This window comes from Dendropsophus ebraccatus, chromosome 13 (assembly GCF_027789765.1).
Source record: "Dendropsophus ebraccatus isolate aDenEbr1 chromosome 13, aDenEbr1.pat, whole genome shotgun sequence".
NCBI classification, from domain to species: Eukaryota; Metazoa; Chordata; class Amphibia; order Anura; family Hylidae; genus Dendropsophus; species Dendropsophus ebraccatus.
In genome coordinates, this window is record NC_091466.1 from 42,260,306 (window position 1) to 42,280,606 (window position 20,301).

At 41.1% G+C, this 20,301-nt stretch overlaps 1 protein-coding gene across 2 annotated transcripts in view; it reads right to left on the reverse strand.

Moving 5' to 3' along the window:
* The window catches only part of JAG2 (jagged canonical Notch ligand 2), a 64,522-nt gene that overhangs the window by 34,689 nt on the left and 9,532 nt on the right, over positions 1-20,301 (reverse strand). For both annotated transcript variants that reach the window (XM_069949989.1, XM_069949988.1), the window contains exon 3: positions 2,754-2,808. In XM_069949989.1, coding sequence (XP_069806090.1) covers positions 2,754-2,808 — 55 coding nt within the window. The remainder of the gene's footprint in view (positions 1-2,753; positions 2,809-20,301) is intronic.

Below are 20,301 nucleotides of genomic sequence, written 5' to 3' on the forward strand. Positions count from 1 at the left end.
ATTTTAAATCCAATTTGACCAAACAGGCCAGATGTGATTTGGTCCATGCTGAAAGAGCCCTGCTGAAATGTTTGACATAGTCCTGGGAGGTTTTATTGTTGCATGTGAAGGGGGCTATAAAAGAACTAGGAGTTTAGCACTTGATACAGTAGATTCTATGATTTAGGTGCAGATTTCACACTTAAATCCTAATCATGTGATCACGACAAAAAGTCTCTCCATAACGGACATTGATTTTAATGGTCCATCTAAGTACATTTATTCAAGACTTGGTTCCAATGGCTCTCAATACCATTGATGGTCTAGTCACCCCTATGCCCCCCACCAATGTAGCCTTATTTTACAGATCTCAATCTGTTGCTAAAGAGTTATATAAGAATACCTCTAATATCCCTCGATAACCAATGCTGTATACTACATGGAAAAAAAAAAAAGGGTCACATGAGATAATTTAGGAAATAAAGGTAATTTAACTACAATCAATGCCCATTTCACACATCACAAGGCAATAACCAGAAGATGGACATATTGTTGAAAAGCATCCTGGTATTACATATTTTCTTTCTTTAATAAACTTAGTAATGACATGCCCCTGGCCTGAACACATCTTTGGTTACATTTGCAGAGATGTGTAACATGGGATACGCACAGGCATCGGGAATGTCAAAGCCTTTGAATAAGAAAGGTCAATTCAGTAAATAAAGATGGCTGCTACTTTCCCACGAGCACACCTTCAAAGCTACTCTTAAAACCCTAATTCTTCTGGGTGAGTAAGTAAATGGCCCAAAAAAACAGATAAGACAGAGCAAAATATATAAGGTTTAAACAGAGAGAGGAAAAAAAAAAGAAAAAAAAAAAGCCATTTCGTGAAGACTGTTCACAGCAAACACTGGCAGGTGCACTATTCCCATGGAAGGCAACAAGCTGACTGATAGCTACAAAGAGCAATTTAGAACAGAAAGACATTACAAATGTGCACACGTCATCAAAACTAGGTCAGACAACCGGCAGGTTTGGGGTTAAAATTTACCCTTAAGGCTGGAACACCACTTACAAGTTTTGGGGATGGGAAATTTAAAGAAAGAATTTACTGCATACTTCTTCCTGGGGGAACCAATTATGGTTTTAAAAACTATTGATTTTTAGTCACCTATTTTACGCAGCCACGGGAACAGAACGACAGATGTGCGGCCATGGCCATCCGCATTCATTCATAATAGAAGATCTCCTGTAACACATACAGGTGTGTGTATGGGGCCATCAAAATTAATGGGTCATTATTCTGTCCGCATCTGCAATACCAGACACAGTCCAGAGAAAAGAAGTGTTCCTGGAGAGGGGGGGGGGGGGGGAGAGAATGTCCTCCTAATTTAAACACAAGATTGGAAAAAAAAAAATCTACCTAAGACAGTAACAGGACTTTGAGAGAATAAATTGATAAATGTTCTATTAAAAGAGACTATTAATAGATTAAATACATTATACAGGTTTTTTTTTTTAACATGAAAACAAGCAACAAAAAAGCCCAAGCAACAGGTTGTGAAGCTTTTTGTATCCAAAACTACACAACCAAAAGGCAGGAGCCATTGAGCAATCATTGCAGGCCAAACACTAAAAGCCCTATTCCACGAAACTATGATCGACCGTATTCAGACCGCTGCTGAGTGCTATGGGCTGCCCGGACAATCTAGCGATCACCCGGGCACTCTCAGTCAGCCCGTGGAATAGGGCCTTAAGAAGTGGGAGCTGAGTGCTGGGTTCCGGCAATCTCAATCAATAACCAGGTTGCCCTGAAGCAATCATAGGTCAACAAAATGCTCCAGGTATGGTAGCATCCTGCCATCTGCCTACCAGGGCTCCATGTAACACCGGTATCACCTGCAAATGATACAAATATTGAAAGCCAGACCATACTATTACTTAAGGTTTACGACGAGCTGACAAGCACAAATGTCTACGGGTTACGTCAGATACTAGAGCTCAGTTCTACTAAAGTGGTTGGATCTGAGCTGCAATGCCACATACAACCTGTTGACACCTGTGCTGTTTTTTGGAAGAAAGCAGCCATGTTTTCTCTAACCCTGTACCCTCTAAATTTTCACATACATCTCCTATGCAGTTGCTTCATCTTGGGAAGGTAGCTTTATAAGCAGCAGCCACATTTAGATGATGATACGCCACACAGTCAAATTCAACTTCTAAAAGCAAACTACATTTTCGGAACACAATCCCCAACTGGCTTCAGAATACCTGCATCTAAATGCTAGTGAGCCAGCGTCATACAGCACTACAAGTGAATCATTAGTACTGTCCCCAGAGGTCTTGTTAGCGGTGCCCGAGCTATAAGCTTGGGAGAGCGGCTTTGGCACCGGGTACTGTCATTACAACAATGTCAGGACTGGAATATGTGCAATCTTTACTGTTTAGTTTACAGTAAGAATCCAAAATGATACGGCAATTATTCTGAACGGAATATTAAAATAGAGATAAAAAGAGGCAGAGAAACAAGCAGGGGAAAAAGGATGAGAAAAGAGAAGAGTGAGTACAGGAACTATTGTAAGAAAAAACAGATAGGAAGATTGTAAAAACAATTGAGGGTAAAGGAGGGGGGGGGACAAGGAGGAAAAAAGTAAAAGGAAGGGCTAGACAAGAGAGTGAGAAAAGAGGGTAAAAAAGGATAAGGGAGGGGGGGGGGGAAGCAAAAGCAAGAAAGCAAGGAAGAAACAGATGATGGGCATGATAAAGTGACTTACCAACTTTGGTATCATTATCCCAGTCCCAAGCCTCCAATATTAATGTGAACGATCTCTGAAAAGAAAAAGAAAACAGATTAATAAATGATGGTCACAAATGCATATATGTATATTTTAATGCTCTCTCACTGTTACATGTTTGACTCGGTGGTCAAGTTCCTCTTGGGGAGGCAAAACACAAGAGGATCTTGTCCTCAACCCAGGAGCTTTGATGCTGCAAAAGTTTTAGGGAAAAAAAAGTGTTTTTGGCCCTTCTTTCCCAGGAGAGGCTCAAGCTCTAAAGTAATAAACTGTGGGTATAAAGTGGGTTACTGAAAGAACTCTAAAAAACAAATGACAAAGACCCATTAGCCTTCTCTAAATAACAAAAAAGGCATTTGCACTTTGGCCAAGGTCGTCTGATGCAAACACTGTTTCCGACATGGACAAGAAGCAACATCCCTGCTATAGCTGACATGACCTCGACATTGAAAAAGGGAAGCCATGCCCAATTCAAAACTAACTACGTACACAAGTGAAATCTGCCTCTACAAAAGGTGTTAGATTCTAATCCAACAATGCATCATTCATGAACCCAACTTGTGGTGGGAGGACTGATCGTTCTGTCTTTGCAGAGACATGGCACTAAGAGTTCATCAGAGGAAACCCAACATGAAACGTGTCATGGCAGCCATCATTTGCCTTCTTTCTGAATGGCAATCGTATTTAGCAGAGCCAAAAGCTTATACCTGTCTACCATTAAGAAACTCCTCAGTGACCATTATTATATGATTATGCAGCTCCATAATCCGAGCAGATATCCCACATTATTGCCTTACTGAAGTGAAAACACTCCCAGCTGACCAAATGACCAAATGAGAGGTGGTGGAGATGGTGGTGAAACGACTGTAAACATTAAAGCAAAAAGGAAGCATAATATTATGCTTCATAATAACAAATATTGCTATATGTTTTTTTTCGACTTTGTTTGGGGAACCCTGATTTTAGAGGTGTATCCATATTAATAAAAGTGCTCACATGGTGAGACTAAATTGATAAAGGGCCCTAGCTTGTGACAGAGCTTGTGGAGAGCGCCCAGACTGCACAAGATGTGTGAGCATAGCGAGAGAAAGTACTTCCATAATGAAGAGTGTATATAGGCTGAGAGAGGTGCAGCCTGGTCCAGGGAAGCCACTGTGAGACACTGTCTGGACCGGAGATTGGACCTTCAGTCTAAGGGATTTTTTGTTGATTAATGATAAACAATCTCAAACGACCGCTATAACGAACAACCTGAAATCGTTCACCCAATTACATGGAACAATGATCGCTATTTTGCCGTCGTTATTGCTATTTCCGAACGATAATCATCCCATGTAATAGGGCCCTTAGTGCCTGAAGGATCCAACAACAGTATGCCGAGGTGTTCAAGCCCCAGAGACCTACAGAGCCTCTGCTGGATAGGCAAAAGCCAGCAGTCGCTTTGCATGCAACCAGACTATGATTGACCAGCGTATGTATAGCGTGAAGTAGCCACATTGTGACGACAGTCGTCAAGGGAAGTCAGTTTCTAAACAACTGTATATAAAAACACATTTTGTATGATACCGCACACTACAAAAGATGACAACTGTGATATGGATACACTTATAATACTCATGACCTATGGACCTCTATGGCTCTATGTGGCGGCAGAACCAAAAAAAGGGTTAAAAAACCTAAAAACACAAACCTAACAAAAAAAAAAATGCATAAATTAAATTTGGCTGAGCAAAAAAAAAAAAAAAGGCCTTTAAATAATGTGAAAAACAAAGGGCGCTAACTGTTGTGGTCTGTGACTGGTTCGATTTTGCACAAATACAATGTATACATAGGCTATAAATAATATCCCATGTACACAATACGATCACTGTCCTCTGGTTAAATGTGCCCTGATGTCTGTCTACATACATCCCAATAGCTCAGATGTTCATCATCACAACTGGATAATTCTCTCGAGTCACAAGAGGACAAGACACAGAGCAGAACGTGACAACTGTGTCTGCAGCAGCTACTCTTCCACCCCGACACCATATCACAATTATCTGCTCGCTGTAGGTCAGTCTTTGAAAACCTGCACTTCTAAAGTGCAAGCTATTGCTTCTCTACTTACAGGTAGCTCAAGTGTTGACACAATGAAACGGTTTCTACTGAATTATTCTTCTTTTTCAGCTTTATACAATAGGGACCAAATAGTTGGCAAGAGCAAAATTGTGGGCAAACCCGACAGTAATCCCTTCAAGTATAAACTTGACTGAAAAAGTTTCTATTGAGTAAATGAAGTGTGACCAGGTCTAATTCAGAATACTTGTGGTTTCCTCAATGTGTGTCTTGTACCTTACTTGTGGCTTATGCTTAAGGAGCAAAAATGAAATCCTACTTGGGCAACAAAGAGTAAACAGCTCTGGTCTAAGACGCAGACACGTTGGCTGGAAGTAGGCACCAAGGTGGTAGTTTAGCTCCGATTTAATATGCATTTGCCACATTTCACACTTCCCTTGAGATGGCAGGAACCCTAATAAGATCATAATGACAGAGCTAGAAGCTAAGGCATACAACCAGGAGACAGAAGCTACAGAATACAACCAGAGACAGAGAAGCTACAGAATACAACCAGAGACAGAGAAGCTAAGCAATACAACCAGAGACAGGGAAGCTAAGGCATACAACTAGGAGACAGGGAAGCTAAGGAATACAACCAGAGACAGGGAAGCTAAGGCATACAACCAGGAGACAGGGAGGCTAAGGCATACAACCAGGAGACAGGGAAGCTAAGGCATACAACCAGGAGACAGGGAAGCTAAGCAATACAACCAGAGAAGCTAAGCAATACAACCAGAGACAGGGAAGCTAAGCAATACAACCAGGAGACAGGGAAGCTAAGCAATACAACCAGAGACAGGGAAGCTAAGCAATACAACCAGGAGACAGGGAAGCTAAGCAATACAACCAGAGACAGGGAAGCTAAGCAATACAACCAGAGACAGGGAAGCTAAGCAATACAACCAGAGACAGGGAAGCTAAGCAATACAACCAGGAGACAGGGAAGCTAAGGCATACAACCAGAGAAGCTAAGCAATACAACCAGAGACAGGGAAGCTAAGCAATACAACCAGGAGACAGGGAAGCTAAGCAATACAACCAGAGACAGGGAAGCTAAGCAATACAACCAGGAGACAGAGAAGCTAAGCAATACAACCAGAGAAGCTAAGCAATACAACCAGAGAAGCTAAGGAATACAACTGGGGACAGGGAAGCTCCAGATGCAATATCCAGCACACCATTCAGAAGGATTAGATATTTTGCATCTAAAATCACTAGAGATCAGCTTACAGCATGCTAACACACTCCAACTATAACATAACTACTAGAGTTATGTTGTCTTATCATTAAAGAGGGATAAATTCATAGCAGACTCAACTAAATCTCTAAAAAAGTGTCAACAGTAGGCTGAACCAAAAACGTAGGCCCTATTACGCAAAGCGATTTTCGTCCGTTTTTGGCAGATTATCACTTTGTGTAATAAAAAGGCAAATTATCAGCCGACAATGTTGGCTGATTATTGTCTTTCAACATGTTGCCATAGCTCTGTGTAAAAGAAACGGCAGCAGCAGACGACCGCCAACGATCTAAAGATTACTGCTTGATTTTCTGTAATCCAACATGCCTGACCCAATGGCAATTCACAGAATATATACATAAGAAAATGATCATGCACAATAGACCTATTCTCAAAACGCGTCAGTGCACTTTTCAAATGGAACCCATTCTCTGGAGGTGAAGCCTTATATAGGGCATCAAGGCTGACAAGCTTGTCAATAGAACAAATATGATCTAGGACTGAGCTAAGTGCAATGAACCACAAATCATAGACCCAGTAAAACAACAACTTCCCTTAAAATGGGCAAAAAAACAAAACAAAACTGCAGAGTTAAGCAAAAAATTTTCTACCTGCCCTAATTAATTCACGGACTCCGAGAATGGAACAGAAAAGAGGGCTCCCACCCCAGTATAGTTAATTTTATTTTTCGATCACCATGTCGTTTAGATCCTAGAACATCCTAAAAAGTCAAAGACCATTTATATTTTATGAACAGGTCTATGACCCAAATGTGATAAGGACTGGTGTTTGGTGGAATAGACTATGGATGGAGGCGTCACTATTGTAATTCATTCATATTCCTTCCACGTGTACAATCCCTCCAACCGCCCAAGAATTAGTGAATCTTTTTTTTTTTTTTTTTTTTTTATGGCCAGTCAAGTTACAGTGCCAAGTACGTAGTGACATGATGCAACAGCACTATCCTCGAGTAAAAACCCACTGCGTCCCATTATGTTGCTCCAGTCTTTGTATTGGGATCATTGTACCGACTTTGAGAAATGTCTCATTTTGCTGATGTGAATATTTTGCTGTATCATATGCCAGGAATAATTTTTTCCGCATGCAAGGAAGCAGCATCACAAAGTGGAGAATAAAAGACACGGCAGAACAGCGCTCCGTCTCAAGGTTAGATTGTCATTCCTACTGGTATGCGTTTCCTCGCTCTAGTTTCTAACAGCTTGCAGTCTCCAGTGTAGTTGGATCCCACCAGTATCAAATAACATTGCTTATTCCTGGCAACCTTTAGAAGAAAATGACGCTTTCATGTCATACATTCACAGAGTCCCTTTGATTGCTTCACGTCCAATCTTTCAGCTTATTTACACGTCCCTAAATTAAAAGGGGAAGGGGAGGTAAAAACAGGGTCAGGGAGTTAACTAACCTTATTAGGTGCAGGTTAATGTATAATAAGCTATTAATTATATAGTCTCACAGATCTGAAGACAGTCACTGGGGAGTAGATACAAGTGGGTTCTGCAACTCTCCAACAAGTCTTCTATCTGGTGGTCCAACACGCCCCTTACTCCATGAAAAAAAAAAAAGTCATATTTAACTAGCTCTTGGGCAACATTGCAAAATTCGGACCTACACCTGAAACATTTATATACTTAGGTACCTCATAAGCACCAAATTTTGGATGCAACAGTCATCTCTGCTGCACCCCTGAACATTGTCAATATTTCAAATCTGCAGTAGAGCATGATGGGAGTAGAATAGAGTACTCTGCCGCTTATGGCGCCACAAGACAAAGCGCACGTCACCCATACAACAGTAGCTGCAATTTTGTAGGTTAAATCAATATTTATGAGAACACCAAGTATCAATTCGAGGCGGTATTATCTAGAGAAGCGTTTTATTGTCACCGCTTGCTCGGCATGCATAAATATTTCACACGTCTCCATGGGTTGATTAAGGTTACATCTTACAGCAAATTTCCAATGTGTGATCATAGCTCCAAGATAAATACATCACGTACCAAAGCCTGTTTACCCATACATTAAAGAACATTTCTACATAAAAAGTTAAAAGGGAAGGGAGGTAGTCATCTTCACTGAAGTCCTTATGATTGGGGGTCTCAATAAGCATGCCATTAATGTTTAAAATGGGCCATAGAGAAAACATAGCTGTTTGTCAGACACTTCTCTCTCCCAGTCCCCCAAAAACTCAGCCAAGCTTTCATGGGTTCTTAATGGAGAGCAGAAAGCCGCTGCCTGAAGCCTCTGGCTGCAGCTTAAAATGCAGAAACAAAAAGGATCGGGGAGTTGAAATCCAACATGCCGGATCTTTCTCTCTCCCCCAACATCATCTATGAAGAGTCTTGAGGCACCCATATACGTTAGATGTTAGTTCGGCCATAAAAAGGACAGCAGTGCTCATTGGCAAAATACAAAACTGGGAATACTTCAGCGCCATAAAAAATGCTTCACCTGGACACTGTATGTGGCAATGGTCTTAGGTGATTGGTAACCAAGGACTTCCAGTCTTCTAAATAATCACTTTGATTTCATCTAAAATCTGAAAGTTGCACCATTCAAATAAAACCACCTAGTCAGCCAAAGAACAAAGTGCAATACAAATTATGGTTCGTCCAATGTGGACCCAAGTTTGGTCGTAAGGGGGGGGGGGGGGGGGGGGGTGGAAGGAAAAAAAAGTAAAGTACAACTTTGTACCCTACATCTTGGTAGCACGGTACCTGGTGTGTGAAGTTTATAAATGGTCTGCAAACATACAGGAAACAGCAAGCAACAGGCAACCACATATTTTCCTACGCATTTTATCATATTTTCCTTGAATGCATTCATTGCCGGCTGAAAAAAAAAGAAAAAAAAAAGTCTATTTTGACAAAGGAGAAATCCCTGCATGAACTCTGAAATACAGTCGTGAGCTTATTATGATTGGCTCACCTACCTGACCTCACATTAACTTGCCTGTGCAAAAATAGGGCTAGAACCCTGGCACGCTACAGCTTCTTTGAGGACTCGTTTCGCAATTTCTGAGCAAGATACGACTTATCACAATGCAGCAAGAGGACATCATGTAAAAGGCTTGGAGGTCATATGCATAAAACAAAAACAATATACATCTTTTCCAAAAAGACGACCACACTGGGGGACTATAAACGTGATTGGACAACATGTGCTCTGTGACATTTAGATGAATACGGAGTATAAGTGAAAGGATCTCGAATCAGGTTCTCACTGCAATGTCCTATAAATAACTACATCTTAGAGCGTGCAAGCCAGAGCGGCACCTATCCAAACCCAGGCCTATAAACACTAGCAGGCTGCAAAACATTTCTGTGTGCTCGGTTATATGTATGACATTCCTGCGTCATGCAATGGTCAGGACGGCCGAAAGGGGAAAGCTGTGAAGACAGCAGACACATTAGAAACCATCATAAATACTCAGGACTATAAAAACGAGAGAGGTTTCCAAGAAACAGATAGCAAGTCACATCCAACAACGTGCCGCATGTAGGCTCCCAAGCCAATGAAGCTCATGAAAATGGACAATTCCATAGAAAATGTTCATTCCTTTTAGTTGAAATAAAAAATAATAATGTTGTTACTGGATAGAGGTTGGTTGTGTCTGACAATTTTAGATGATAGATCCTTTATTCAGCAAAGAGCTTTCATCCACAAATGAAGTTCTTAGTTAATTTACTCTTCATCCGTCATCATTCAAGCATCTTGCTTGACCAGTCTGAACTGTAATGGCCAACATGAAGTAAAGTTTGCACGGCTGTGTCAGTGAATCCATCGTTCACCAGATGACTATTCACACAACCATCATCTTCTATCTTGCATATGGCTGAATTTATGGGCATCAATTTTTAGCAGACCGGAACCAAATGGGTAACGTGACTCATCCAACAACAGTTAGGGATCAAGCAAGCACGTCACCATGTGGCACAGCACTTTGAGGGAATCATACCAATGCAGTAAGAGAGTTTCCTTACAATGACTTGTGTGATCCATCTGTTGGGGAGGAAAAGCAAAGAAGCAAAATACCGCTTCTTCCAAATGCTTAGATCTAACCCAGTTATAGCTGGAAACATAGATGGCAAATACCACATTACTGAAGAGTTCTAGGCTATATGACTCTCTTTCAGGGAAGAGACTATTACTGCAAAACTTTCCGGCACATCCATCATTTGCATCATGTTTATTATCCCTATAAAGGAGTTCTACACCACAGTTCAGAGTGCCATTTTACATATGGGCACAGCCAAAGAGCTGCAGTATTAACTATACCCACAATGTGCTCTATTCCTGAGAAAAGCAAGTCCACCATGTAAAGATTTATTCCTGGCAGCACTGGACAAAAAACTGCAAGGGTATTGCCAGTGGGTAAGGTGTAGCTGCAGCAGCTGTCAGAGGGCCGGGAAGAGTAGCCGACACCACAAACAAACTAGACAACGTAAAGGATGGGAATTGAAGCTTTTTACAGTTAATCTGCTTCCCATCAATTAGTACATACTGTACAACTTTACTTGTGATGTTACAGCTAATGCTATATCAGTTTCAAGAATGACTTGCAAAAAAGGAAAGAGAATTAGGTGGAGAAGGATGAATTTTTTGGTTTACACATTCAGAACAGACTAGTATTCATTCACGTCCACAAAGTAATTTTTCCATTGAAATCACAGACGCAATAGGGCATAACACCATTATCAAACTATGAATTTACAAAGGCTACCTGGATCCTATGATATCCTCCACAAACATAGAAAGGCCCATTTAAACCTTGGCTTATTGGCGAAAAAGCATGCACCATTCTCAAAATGGACCAAAGTAGAGATGATCACAACCAGAGCATGCTTGAGTCCAATCATTCAGCACTGCCTGAAGAGGAATGTAGCCCTAAGGAGTCTGGGAAAATATTAATGCAGCCAAAGGCTATAGGCTCCCTTTGGTCGCATCCAACGTCTTCAGCCACAGGCATTCAAATGTCAAACAGACTCAAGCTCTCTTTCTAGTTGAGCTCATTTCTAGACTAAAAAGCAGTCTACAGCAAACATCTAATCCAAACTAAACTGGTCCACTGCAGTATATTAACGTTGATTGTCCAACACCAAAAGCAAATGCAACAATGCAGAAATGTGTGATGCAGGTTTAAAATCATATTTCATGCACATAAATCGAGTATTGATATATAAATTTCTATTTCTCAACTATCCACTGGATTAGTTGGGAACCCCACTGCTCACAGTGATTTCTCCAAGCAAAAGTCCTGGAAGTGAGGTCCCTTCTAGCAGTCAGTGGGGGTCCCAGCGGTCAGTACAGCTTAGGGCTGTTTTCCAGGGCTCCCTATGGGCTGCATCCAACCTCTGCAGCCAGGGGGTGTCAAATGATGAGCGTTTAGGTGGAGAGAACATCGCCGGACACTAAGGGCCCTATTACATGGGACCATTATGGTATGAAAAGTAGTTATACTGTTCAAATTTAATTATATAGTTAGTTAGTACAGGCGATTTATCTGCATTCAAAAAGACCCTCCCCCCCCCCCATTCACTGCTCATTATCAAGAAATTACAGCTTGTTTACATCAGTCGAGCACTGTGTAACCTATGGAGAGGGGAGGGAGATTAGTTGCCAGCAGAGAACAAAGGATTACACAGTGGGAGCTGTGTAAAAATTGAAAAATTGAAAACAGCAACACTTTAATAGTTCGCTGCAATTCCACATTCATTCGCTAAATGTTCAGTGTAATTCCACATAGTTTATTCATTTGCTGGGATCAGATGGAGTAACTACTGACTATCGTTCTGTGTAAATATAGCGATTAATTTCAGGTAGCCCCTCCACTCAACACTATTTATCATTTAACAAGAGGATAGGTGAATGCAATAGAATTGAATCTTTCCTTAAAGAGGACCTGTCACCCAGGAGGACGGAGCTGAGCCCACCCAACCCCCCTAGTGGAGCCTCGGATACCTCCCCCTTCCTGCATGCTCAGCTCTTGGACCCGGTGCACAAACAGAGATATCGGTGCATCGGCGACAAAAAGCATGTGTTTGTTTCCTTGGACCACCTGTCCACATGATATATGGACACATCGGGTCCTCCAGAGTGAGAGGCAACCTTTGTAACTGTTCCCTGGTCTGTATAATAAATGGCGGATCTTAGATCGCCTCACCACTAACTCACAATTCACCAATTTTTTTTTTTGTTTTTAATGCAAACAAGGGCACAGGCTTTCTAGGGCACTATGAGACCCAGTTATCGCACACACACGGCAAGAATTCACATCTATGACAAGTACGCTACACACTGCATGGGACAAATCCCACAGATTTATACCCAAAGGTCTGCATGAAGCCATCAGACCTACAATATCTCTACAGCAAGTCACTGACTACTAGACGCTGTACGTGACATTCTACTGTAATGGCTATTTTTAATTATTAGGATGTGGCTACGAAAGCACTGGCATTTAGGAGCCGATCTGTAGTACTGTGACTAATATACAGGAAAAGGCAGTCAGCAGAGTCTAAAATGGGACTGTACAAGTTGTATCCTTGGAGCCTGAGAGATGCCAGCACTTTGGGTACGTAGAGATGGAACTCTGCACAACATATGTAACCCAGCACACGTTACTATGCACGCCTCAGATTGCATGGTTGTGAATGCTTTGTGTATAGACATGTTTCACCTACTCACTAGTCCTTCTGCAGTTAGTGTTGTGATATACGTACAGTGACCATATTACAAATTTAATAACTCAGTGGGGGTCTAAATCCTAGAATCCCAATGATCAACTGATTTAAGGGACCGATTCATAATGGCCGTGGCCTAGTCATTGTTTACAAGGCACAAACTTCAAGCCCCCAAATATGTTTCGGCTTTCAAGGTTAGAGCTGCAAATGAGGATATAAACAATAAGACCAGTATCTGCCAGGTTGATATTCCGCAAATTGGAAAAACTTGCTGAGTAATGAAATATTTAAAGCACTGTGTGCAAGAACATTAGCACTTATGAAGCGTTGTGGCTCCACTCTAATGGAGAACTAAAACCACATATCAAGAGATTAAGGATGGGCCCTCTAAATCAATTCCTCTGGTGAGTCCAACGTACGTCAGCTTAACATTGCAGAATGATACGCGTGTCTCCAGTGTATTTGGCAGGCGTTCCACAGGCGATTTCCTGCGGGTTTGACATGTCTCATGAAGCAGTGGTGACGGCAGGTGCAGTAAATTGGGGGGAGGCAAGTACTGTTCCAGCCCAAGGAGGGGGAAAAAAAAAAAAAAAAAAAAAACTAGAAGGGTACTCAGGGGTAATATAAAAATAAAAAAAATATTCCATTATGAGATTACATGCACAAATGCAACCAGGCTATGGCATAATCTTGCATCTGGCAGACACCTTATGATCACTGATATCCTGATCACTTAAAGGGAACCTGTCAGTAGGTTTATGTTGCTTTAAATGAGGGAAGCATAAACTAGTGTCAGTAATACACCAGCATTTCTGGCATCATTTTGTTCAGCCGTTCTCCTAATAAGCAGGAAAATAGGATTCTTGCCACACCCCTCCCCCACCCTCCAGCTGCTGATTAATTACTGACTATACACAGCATGGATAGATAACTGCCAATCAGCAGCTAGTGGGCGGAGTTTTCTGCTTCTCATGAATATTGAGGACTACTGGGCTTATGCACATAATGGAGAGGACTACTTATTGTCCATGTTATTCAGGAGGAGATCTCTGGATCAGCTGCACAGAACAATGTAAATGATACATCATTCTGTTAAGCTTCTCTGCCACTCGTTTAGGCTACCCTTAGAAAGGACAGCATAAACCTACTGACAGTGTCTTTAAAAGCTTCCACCAAGGTTCGGTAAAAAACTGGAAATATTGCTGCTGAGCTGGGTTCTCCGTTTTGAGCAGGACTGCGTATACCAGGGTTTTTGAGGTGCCCACAGAATGCAAGATGCCCTAGCCTGGCTGTCCTTTATTGCTGTATGCCCACAACATCAAAAAAAGGGTATTATAGTCCATGGAGGGGGTAAAAAAAAAAATTTGAGTATTCAGGGCAAAATAAGGGCCCTATTCCACGGGACGATTATTGGTTGAATTATCGTTACATCGTTGGGATCTAAACGATAATTGTTCGGTTGAATAGCAGTTAACGACTAAACAACGAACGAGAAATCGTTGATCACTTGAAAAGACCTGGATCTATTTTTATCATTGCTCGTTCACAAATTGTTCACTTTGAATAAGACGTCGTTCGGTCGTTCGCAGTAGCTACGAACGCAATAGCGATGACTAAAACGACCAAGAATGATCAAAAGTAACGATTATCGTTCCATGTAAATGGGTGAACGATTTCAGACTGTTCGCAATAGTGGTCATTTGAAGTAGTTTATCGTTAACGATTATGCAAACGATAACAGTCCCGTGGAATAGGCCAAGTACTGTTCCAGCCCAAGGAGGGGGAAAAAAAAAAAAAAAAAAAAAAAACTAGAAGGGTACTCAGGGGTAATATAAAAATAAAAAAAATATTCCATTATGAGATTACATGCACAAATGCAACCAGGCTATGGCATAATCTTGCATCTGGCAGACACCTTATGATCACTGATATCCTGATCACTTAAAGGGAACCTGTCAGTAGGTTTATGTTGCTTTAAATGAGGGAAGCATAAACTAGTGTCAGTAATACACCAGCATTTCTGGCATCATTTTGTTCAGCCGTTCTCCTAATAAGCAGGAAAATAGGATTCTTGCCACACCCCTCCCCCACCCTCCAGCTGCTGATTAATTACTGACTATACACAGCATGGATAGATAAACTGCCAATCAGCAGCTAGTGGGCGGAGTTTTCTGCTTCTCATGAATATTGAGGACTACTGGGCTTATGCACATAATGGAGAGGACTACTTATTGTCCATGTTATTCAGGAGGAGATCTCTGGATCAGCTGCACAGAACAATGTAAATGATACATCATTCTGTTAAGCTTCTCTGCCACTCGTTTAGGCTACCCTTAGAAAGGACAGCATAAACCTACTGACAGTGTCTTTAAAGCTTCCACCAAGGTTCGGTAAAAAACTGGAAATATTGCTGCTGAGCTGGGTTCTCCGTTTTGAGCAGGACTGCGTATACCAGGGTTTTTGAGGTGCCCACAGAATGCAAGATGCCCTAGCCTGGCTGTCCTTTATTGCTGTATGCCCACAACATCAAAAAAAGGGTATTATAGTCCATGGAGGGGGTAAAAAAAAAAATTTGAGTATTCAGGGCAAAATAAGGGCCCTGAACGATTTCAGACTGTTCGCAATAGTGGTCATTTGAAGTAGTTTATCGTTAACGATTATGCAAACGATAACAGTCCCGTGGAATAGGGCCCTAAGAAACAACCTCCCAAGAACCTGTTCAGCCAATCTCTGGTTGCATCAGTCCCCCACACAATAGTCACAATAAGAAAAAGCAAAAATAACATCTTCAAGTAGAAGACATAATCTGTGAGTTAATGGGTGTCTGCAGGAGCCAGTCCCCCCCCCCCCCCAGTCTGTGCCTGGTCCCAACTAAGCAGTGGCTTAAGCTTTCATTAGATTATCAATGGCAAACCTCTAATGAGTACAGTGGCCTTCCAAGCAGAGCTTCTTCCTAGCGATTGTTGGAACCCTCAGCAGCCGGACTCACACAGAGCATAACTTCTGAAAGGTCCTTATGGCACGTAAGAAGTTGAAATGTTTACACTTGGGACACTAAATGAGAAGTCCAGAGTCTCTTTTTTTTTTTTTTTTTTTTTTTTTTTAAACAGCCAGGGAGGAGGTGGCTCAACATAACATACACCTCCCTAACTCAGGGGTCTGCTGTCATCTGCTCCGGTCCCCAGCTGCTTCTAAGTCTGAGTGGGGACCTAGGACGTAATGGGATCCCACCTTTGCCGCTGACTGGCTGAGCCGGCCTGACATGTCACATCCCAGGTCCCCACTCAGACCTAGAAGAGGTCATGGACCAGGAACCGAAGAGAGGACAGTAGACCCCATCGCTTGAGGCAGGGAGGGAAGTTCATGTTAATATGTTCACCCACCTCCTCCCTGGCTGTTCCGAAATTTAAAAAACTGTCAGCGCATCACCAGACAGATCTGTTATGGCAGACCCAGGCAACGTGCGGCCCACTGACCGTTTTTGCCCCATGCGCGTCCCCCTTTCAGGCTGCTGTTATTTTAGCATGCTCACTGCAGGGTGACTGTGCTGAACATAAGGATAATAGAGTTGCAAGACCTGTCAGCATCCTACTGCTCTAACCACTGTCATAGGATGTGGGCACCTCATTATAAAGAGGTATTACCCTGGTCAGAATGCAGGTGGTCATGATCCCAGATCCCCCACTTTTGGTCCTAAAAAGGCCATGTGATTGTCAATATTTAGAGGGGGATCTCTTAGGTACATGTGCAGTATATTACGACTTCAAAGACAGCACCATGCTCATTTTCAGCCTCTTTATAGCCAAACCAAGTAACGCATGTGAGAAAACAGTCTCCGTGTGCTCATTCAGGCAAAAACACAAAGCAAAGCACTAAAAACATAAAAATAACAAGTTTACATAAGTTTGCAAGGTCTATTGAATTTTAATGAACCTCTTAAAGACAAATAATGTGGTTGGAGACACACTTGACCAAGACACGTCCGCCTGTAGGAAAACATTACAATAGTCTATTAGAAAGGGAATCAAACAAAAACACAAAACTATGGAGCAGGGGCCATTCCAGGCCTGTCTCATCACAGTTATCCCTTTGTTCAAGGCATCAAAAGGGTAACTGGACCCCACGTTGTAGGGGGCGTGGAGTGTAGCAGTGTCTAGGACAGGGATGGGAAACCTGTGGCCCTCCAGGTGTTCCAAAACTACAATTCCCATCATGCCTGGACAGCCGTATTGTAGTTTTGAAACAGCTGAAGAGCCAAAGGTTCACCATCCCTGGTCTAGGAGTATCTGAGAACTAAACCACCCCTCTCTGTAGTCTATGTACACCTATACCTGGGAACCTGGTGACTACTGCACCTAAAGAGTGCTACAGCTATCTCATGGTGCAGTTACATGGAACGATGATTGTTCAAATTTTCACGATAACTATCGTATTTGAGCGATAATCAGCTCGTGTAAACACAGCAAACGATAAATCGTTCATCGTGATCTTTCAACAGGTTCTCAAATAATCGTTGGTCGTTCAATGAAAATTCGCAGATCGTTTCATGTAAACAGTCTTTCAACTATTCACCCTGTGTGTAAGAAAGGCTTAAGTGATCTTAAAACTATTGCAATAACAATTTTTCAAACGATATATCGTTTCGTCTAAACGCTGATTTATTTTATTTTATTTTTTTAACCAAACACATTGTTACGTGGAAATCGTTAATTGTTCGATTGGGCAAATTATCGCTCTGTGTAAACGGACCATAACTTTAGGTTATTCACAAAGAACATCACTACTTAGCCAAACTATAATGTTGCTGCGTTCTATAGAAGAGGAATACACAAGTCATTAAACATTACTCTGATTCTAACTTTGGTGTGTTCCACCTCTGTTGCGCTGTACATGCACAAGAATGGATCACTCCACTGTTGTGCAACACAAGCAGGCTGTACATTCATATCATAGTTACATGCCATATATAGTTAAACAAGTCCCTCCAGTCTCTGATCACAATACCAATAGGCACAAGTATCATCATGGCATAAGAGGTATGTATTTTTATTCAGTACTACAGTATGTACCACGAAAAGCCAAGACCAAAACTTGCCTGCCAGTTCCATTCCAATACAAAACTAAAGTCACCAACTATACTATTCAACCAAACTGGAAGAAATGCCATGTAATAGTCACCATAGATGAGGTCGGGTGCACTACCACTATAAACAAAGTCATTGAGAGTTACCATAATACCTTCTAGGCTTGCATGGAGCATGCATACGCAAACAACCTACTGAGTCAATATCATGTTAGAAAAGAAGAACTATGGAAATTATGGAGTCAACATCTACAGTAGGGGACAATGGACTAGAATGTGAATACACATGGCTCTATATCAGTAATCCCTGATCAGTTGATGCATTAAAGGAATATTCCACTCAAACATAACTTTTCATATGTTTCTGCCCATGCCGAGACTAACAATTCATTCCATACTTGTTATCTATTCCGTCTCCTTCCCCAATTTCTGAGCTGCTGCTTTCTGCTGAAGACAAAAATCTGAGTTTTTCTCTCGGTCTCCCTTGCGAGACGACTAATGTAAAACAAGTCCTTGGCCAGCTTGATCTGCAAATTCGTAGCAAGTTTGAAATGCTAGGAGGGTTAATCTCAGTGAGATCTTCAGCAACTTGACCTTATATTAACCCTCCAGCATTAGAAAGAATCTACAATGTTCAGATACAGCCTGCCAGGGCAGATACAGGCCTGCCAGCCTGTTACATCAGTTTTCTCAGAAGGGGAAGGGGGATGGTGAGACAGGGAGAAAAGCTCACAGTTTTGTTTTGTGTCTTTAGTAGAAAGCAGCAGCTAAGAACTGGGGGAACGAGACTGAATAGGTATGGAATGGATTGGATGGGCAACAACATATGAAAAGTTATGGTTGAGTGGAATACCCCTTTAAGACCACATGATGGGGGTTGTAGCATTCTCAACAGCTAGAAAGCTGAAGGTTGGGAGGGGAAGGGATACGACTCGACATGATTCAGGGCAAACATAGCAACTTTGGAGCCATCCAGTCTATGGCCTAACCAATACTACTGGAAACTCCTTAGAACCACTGAAACTCAAGTTCTGAAATGCAAAGTCAATTAGTTATATACTGTATATATGTCAAATATATGCAGATATTACTGAAGATACAGGATCACTATATTACAAAAATAGTGGCTTCTTCCAGGAGTCTAGAAAAAGCCTTGAAGAAGGAAAGGAGGTAGTCACTAAATAATAATAATAATAAAATGTAATGTGCAATGCGCACCCGCTGGAGTGTATTTAGATCATAATCTGGACATCACTTCAATCTTTTAAGCATTTGGTTTTTAACACCAGCACCTACTCAGTTGCCTAGCAACCTTTCAATCCAATTGATGAGGAAGTAACCTGAAGGATTTGGCACACCCTTTTCTTCAATATCAAGAAGTGACAAGTCTCCAAGCACAAAAGCCTATGGTGTGAAAGAAGGCCTAAAATATAAGCATATATAATAGAGAGGGGGGGGGGGAAATATAATATATTATACATACATACATACATATATAAAAAAAAATTTAAAATTACACACAAACTCCTCAAAGATGATGATATTTATTATCTACTATTTTAATTCTATTTTTAAATGTGTTTTTCTAAGAAATTATAAATACTTTAAATTGTCGATTATTTATACATGTAGTAAAACCTCTTATGCAAAAGGCTGCCCCTCTATCCACATCAGATTTCATGTGACTGTTTTCAGCCCATCACGCATTACGTGTTATATACTGTACAGTATGTATGCAATGCCTTTATAATCATACTGCTGTCATGGGTATCAGTTAATGCAGCACCTGCCAGATGGACCACAACCAAACAGAGGGGAAAGAAAACGTGTAAATATTAAGTTTACATAACTATCTCTTAATGCAGATACGGGTAACTAAATAAAAAAAAAAAATAATAATAAATATATATATTATATATATATATATATATATATATATATATATATATATATATATATATATATATATATATGCAATTCAAAGAATTGGAATCCCTAATAATAGATCACAGATGGCGATTGTATTTATAAAATAAACAGATTCCACTTTCCTGAAGAATAAAAAAAAATATATATATATATATATATATATATATATATATATATATATATATATATATATAGGTCTTGTGTTTATCTTCAAGAGGCGGGGGATGGGTGCCGCTCATTGAACTTTGTTTAGAAAACTCTTACAAATCTTATCCCAGGTGAAACTCGAACAGGTGTTTAGTTTCTGAAGCGTCTGTCCACAGGGCATAAGAATTGGTGACTTACAGCCTGTTGCTAGGGAACGGCGTGCTCGTCTTAAGCTGTGACACTTAGCCCTGAAATCTTGTTCTTCGGCTGCAAAACGGAAGATATTGTTTTTTTCTATTATTATTTTTTTTTTTTTTTTTTTTGGGGAGCA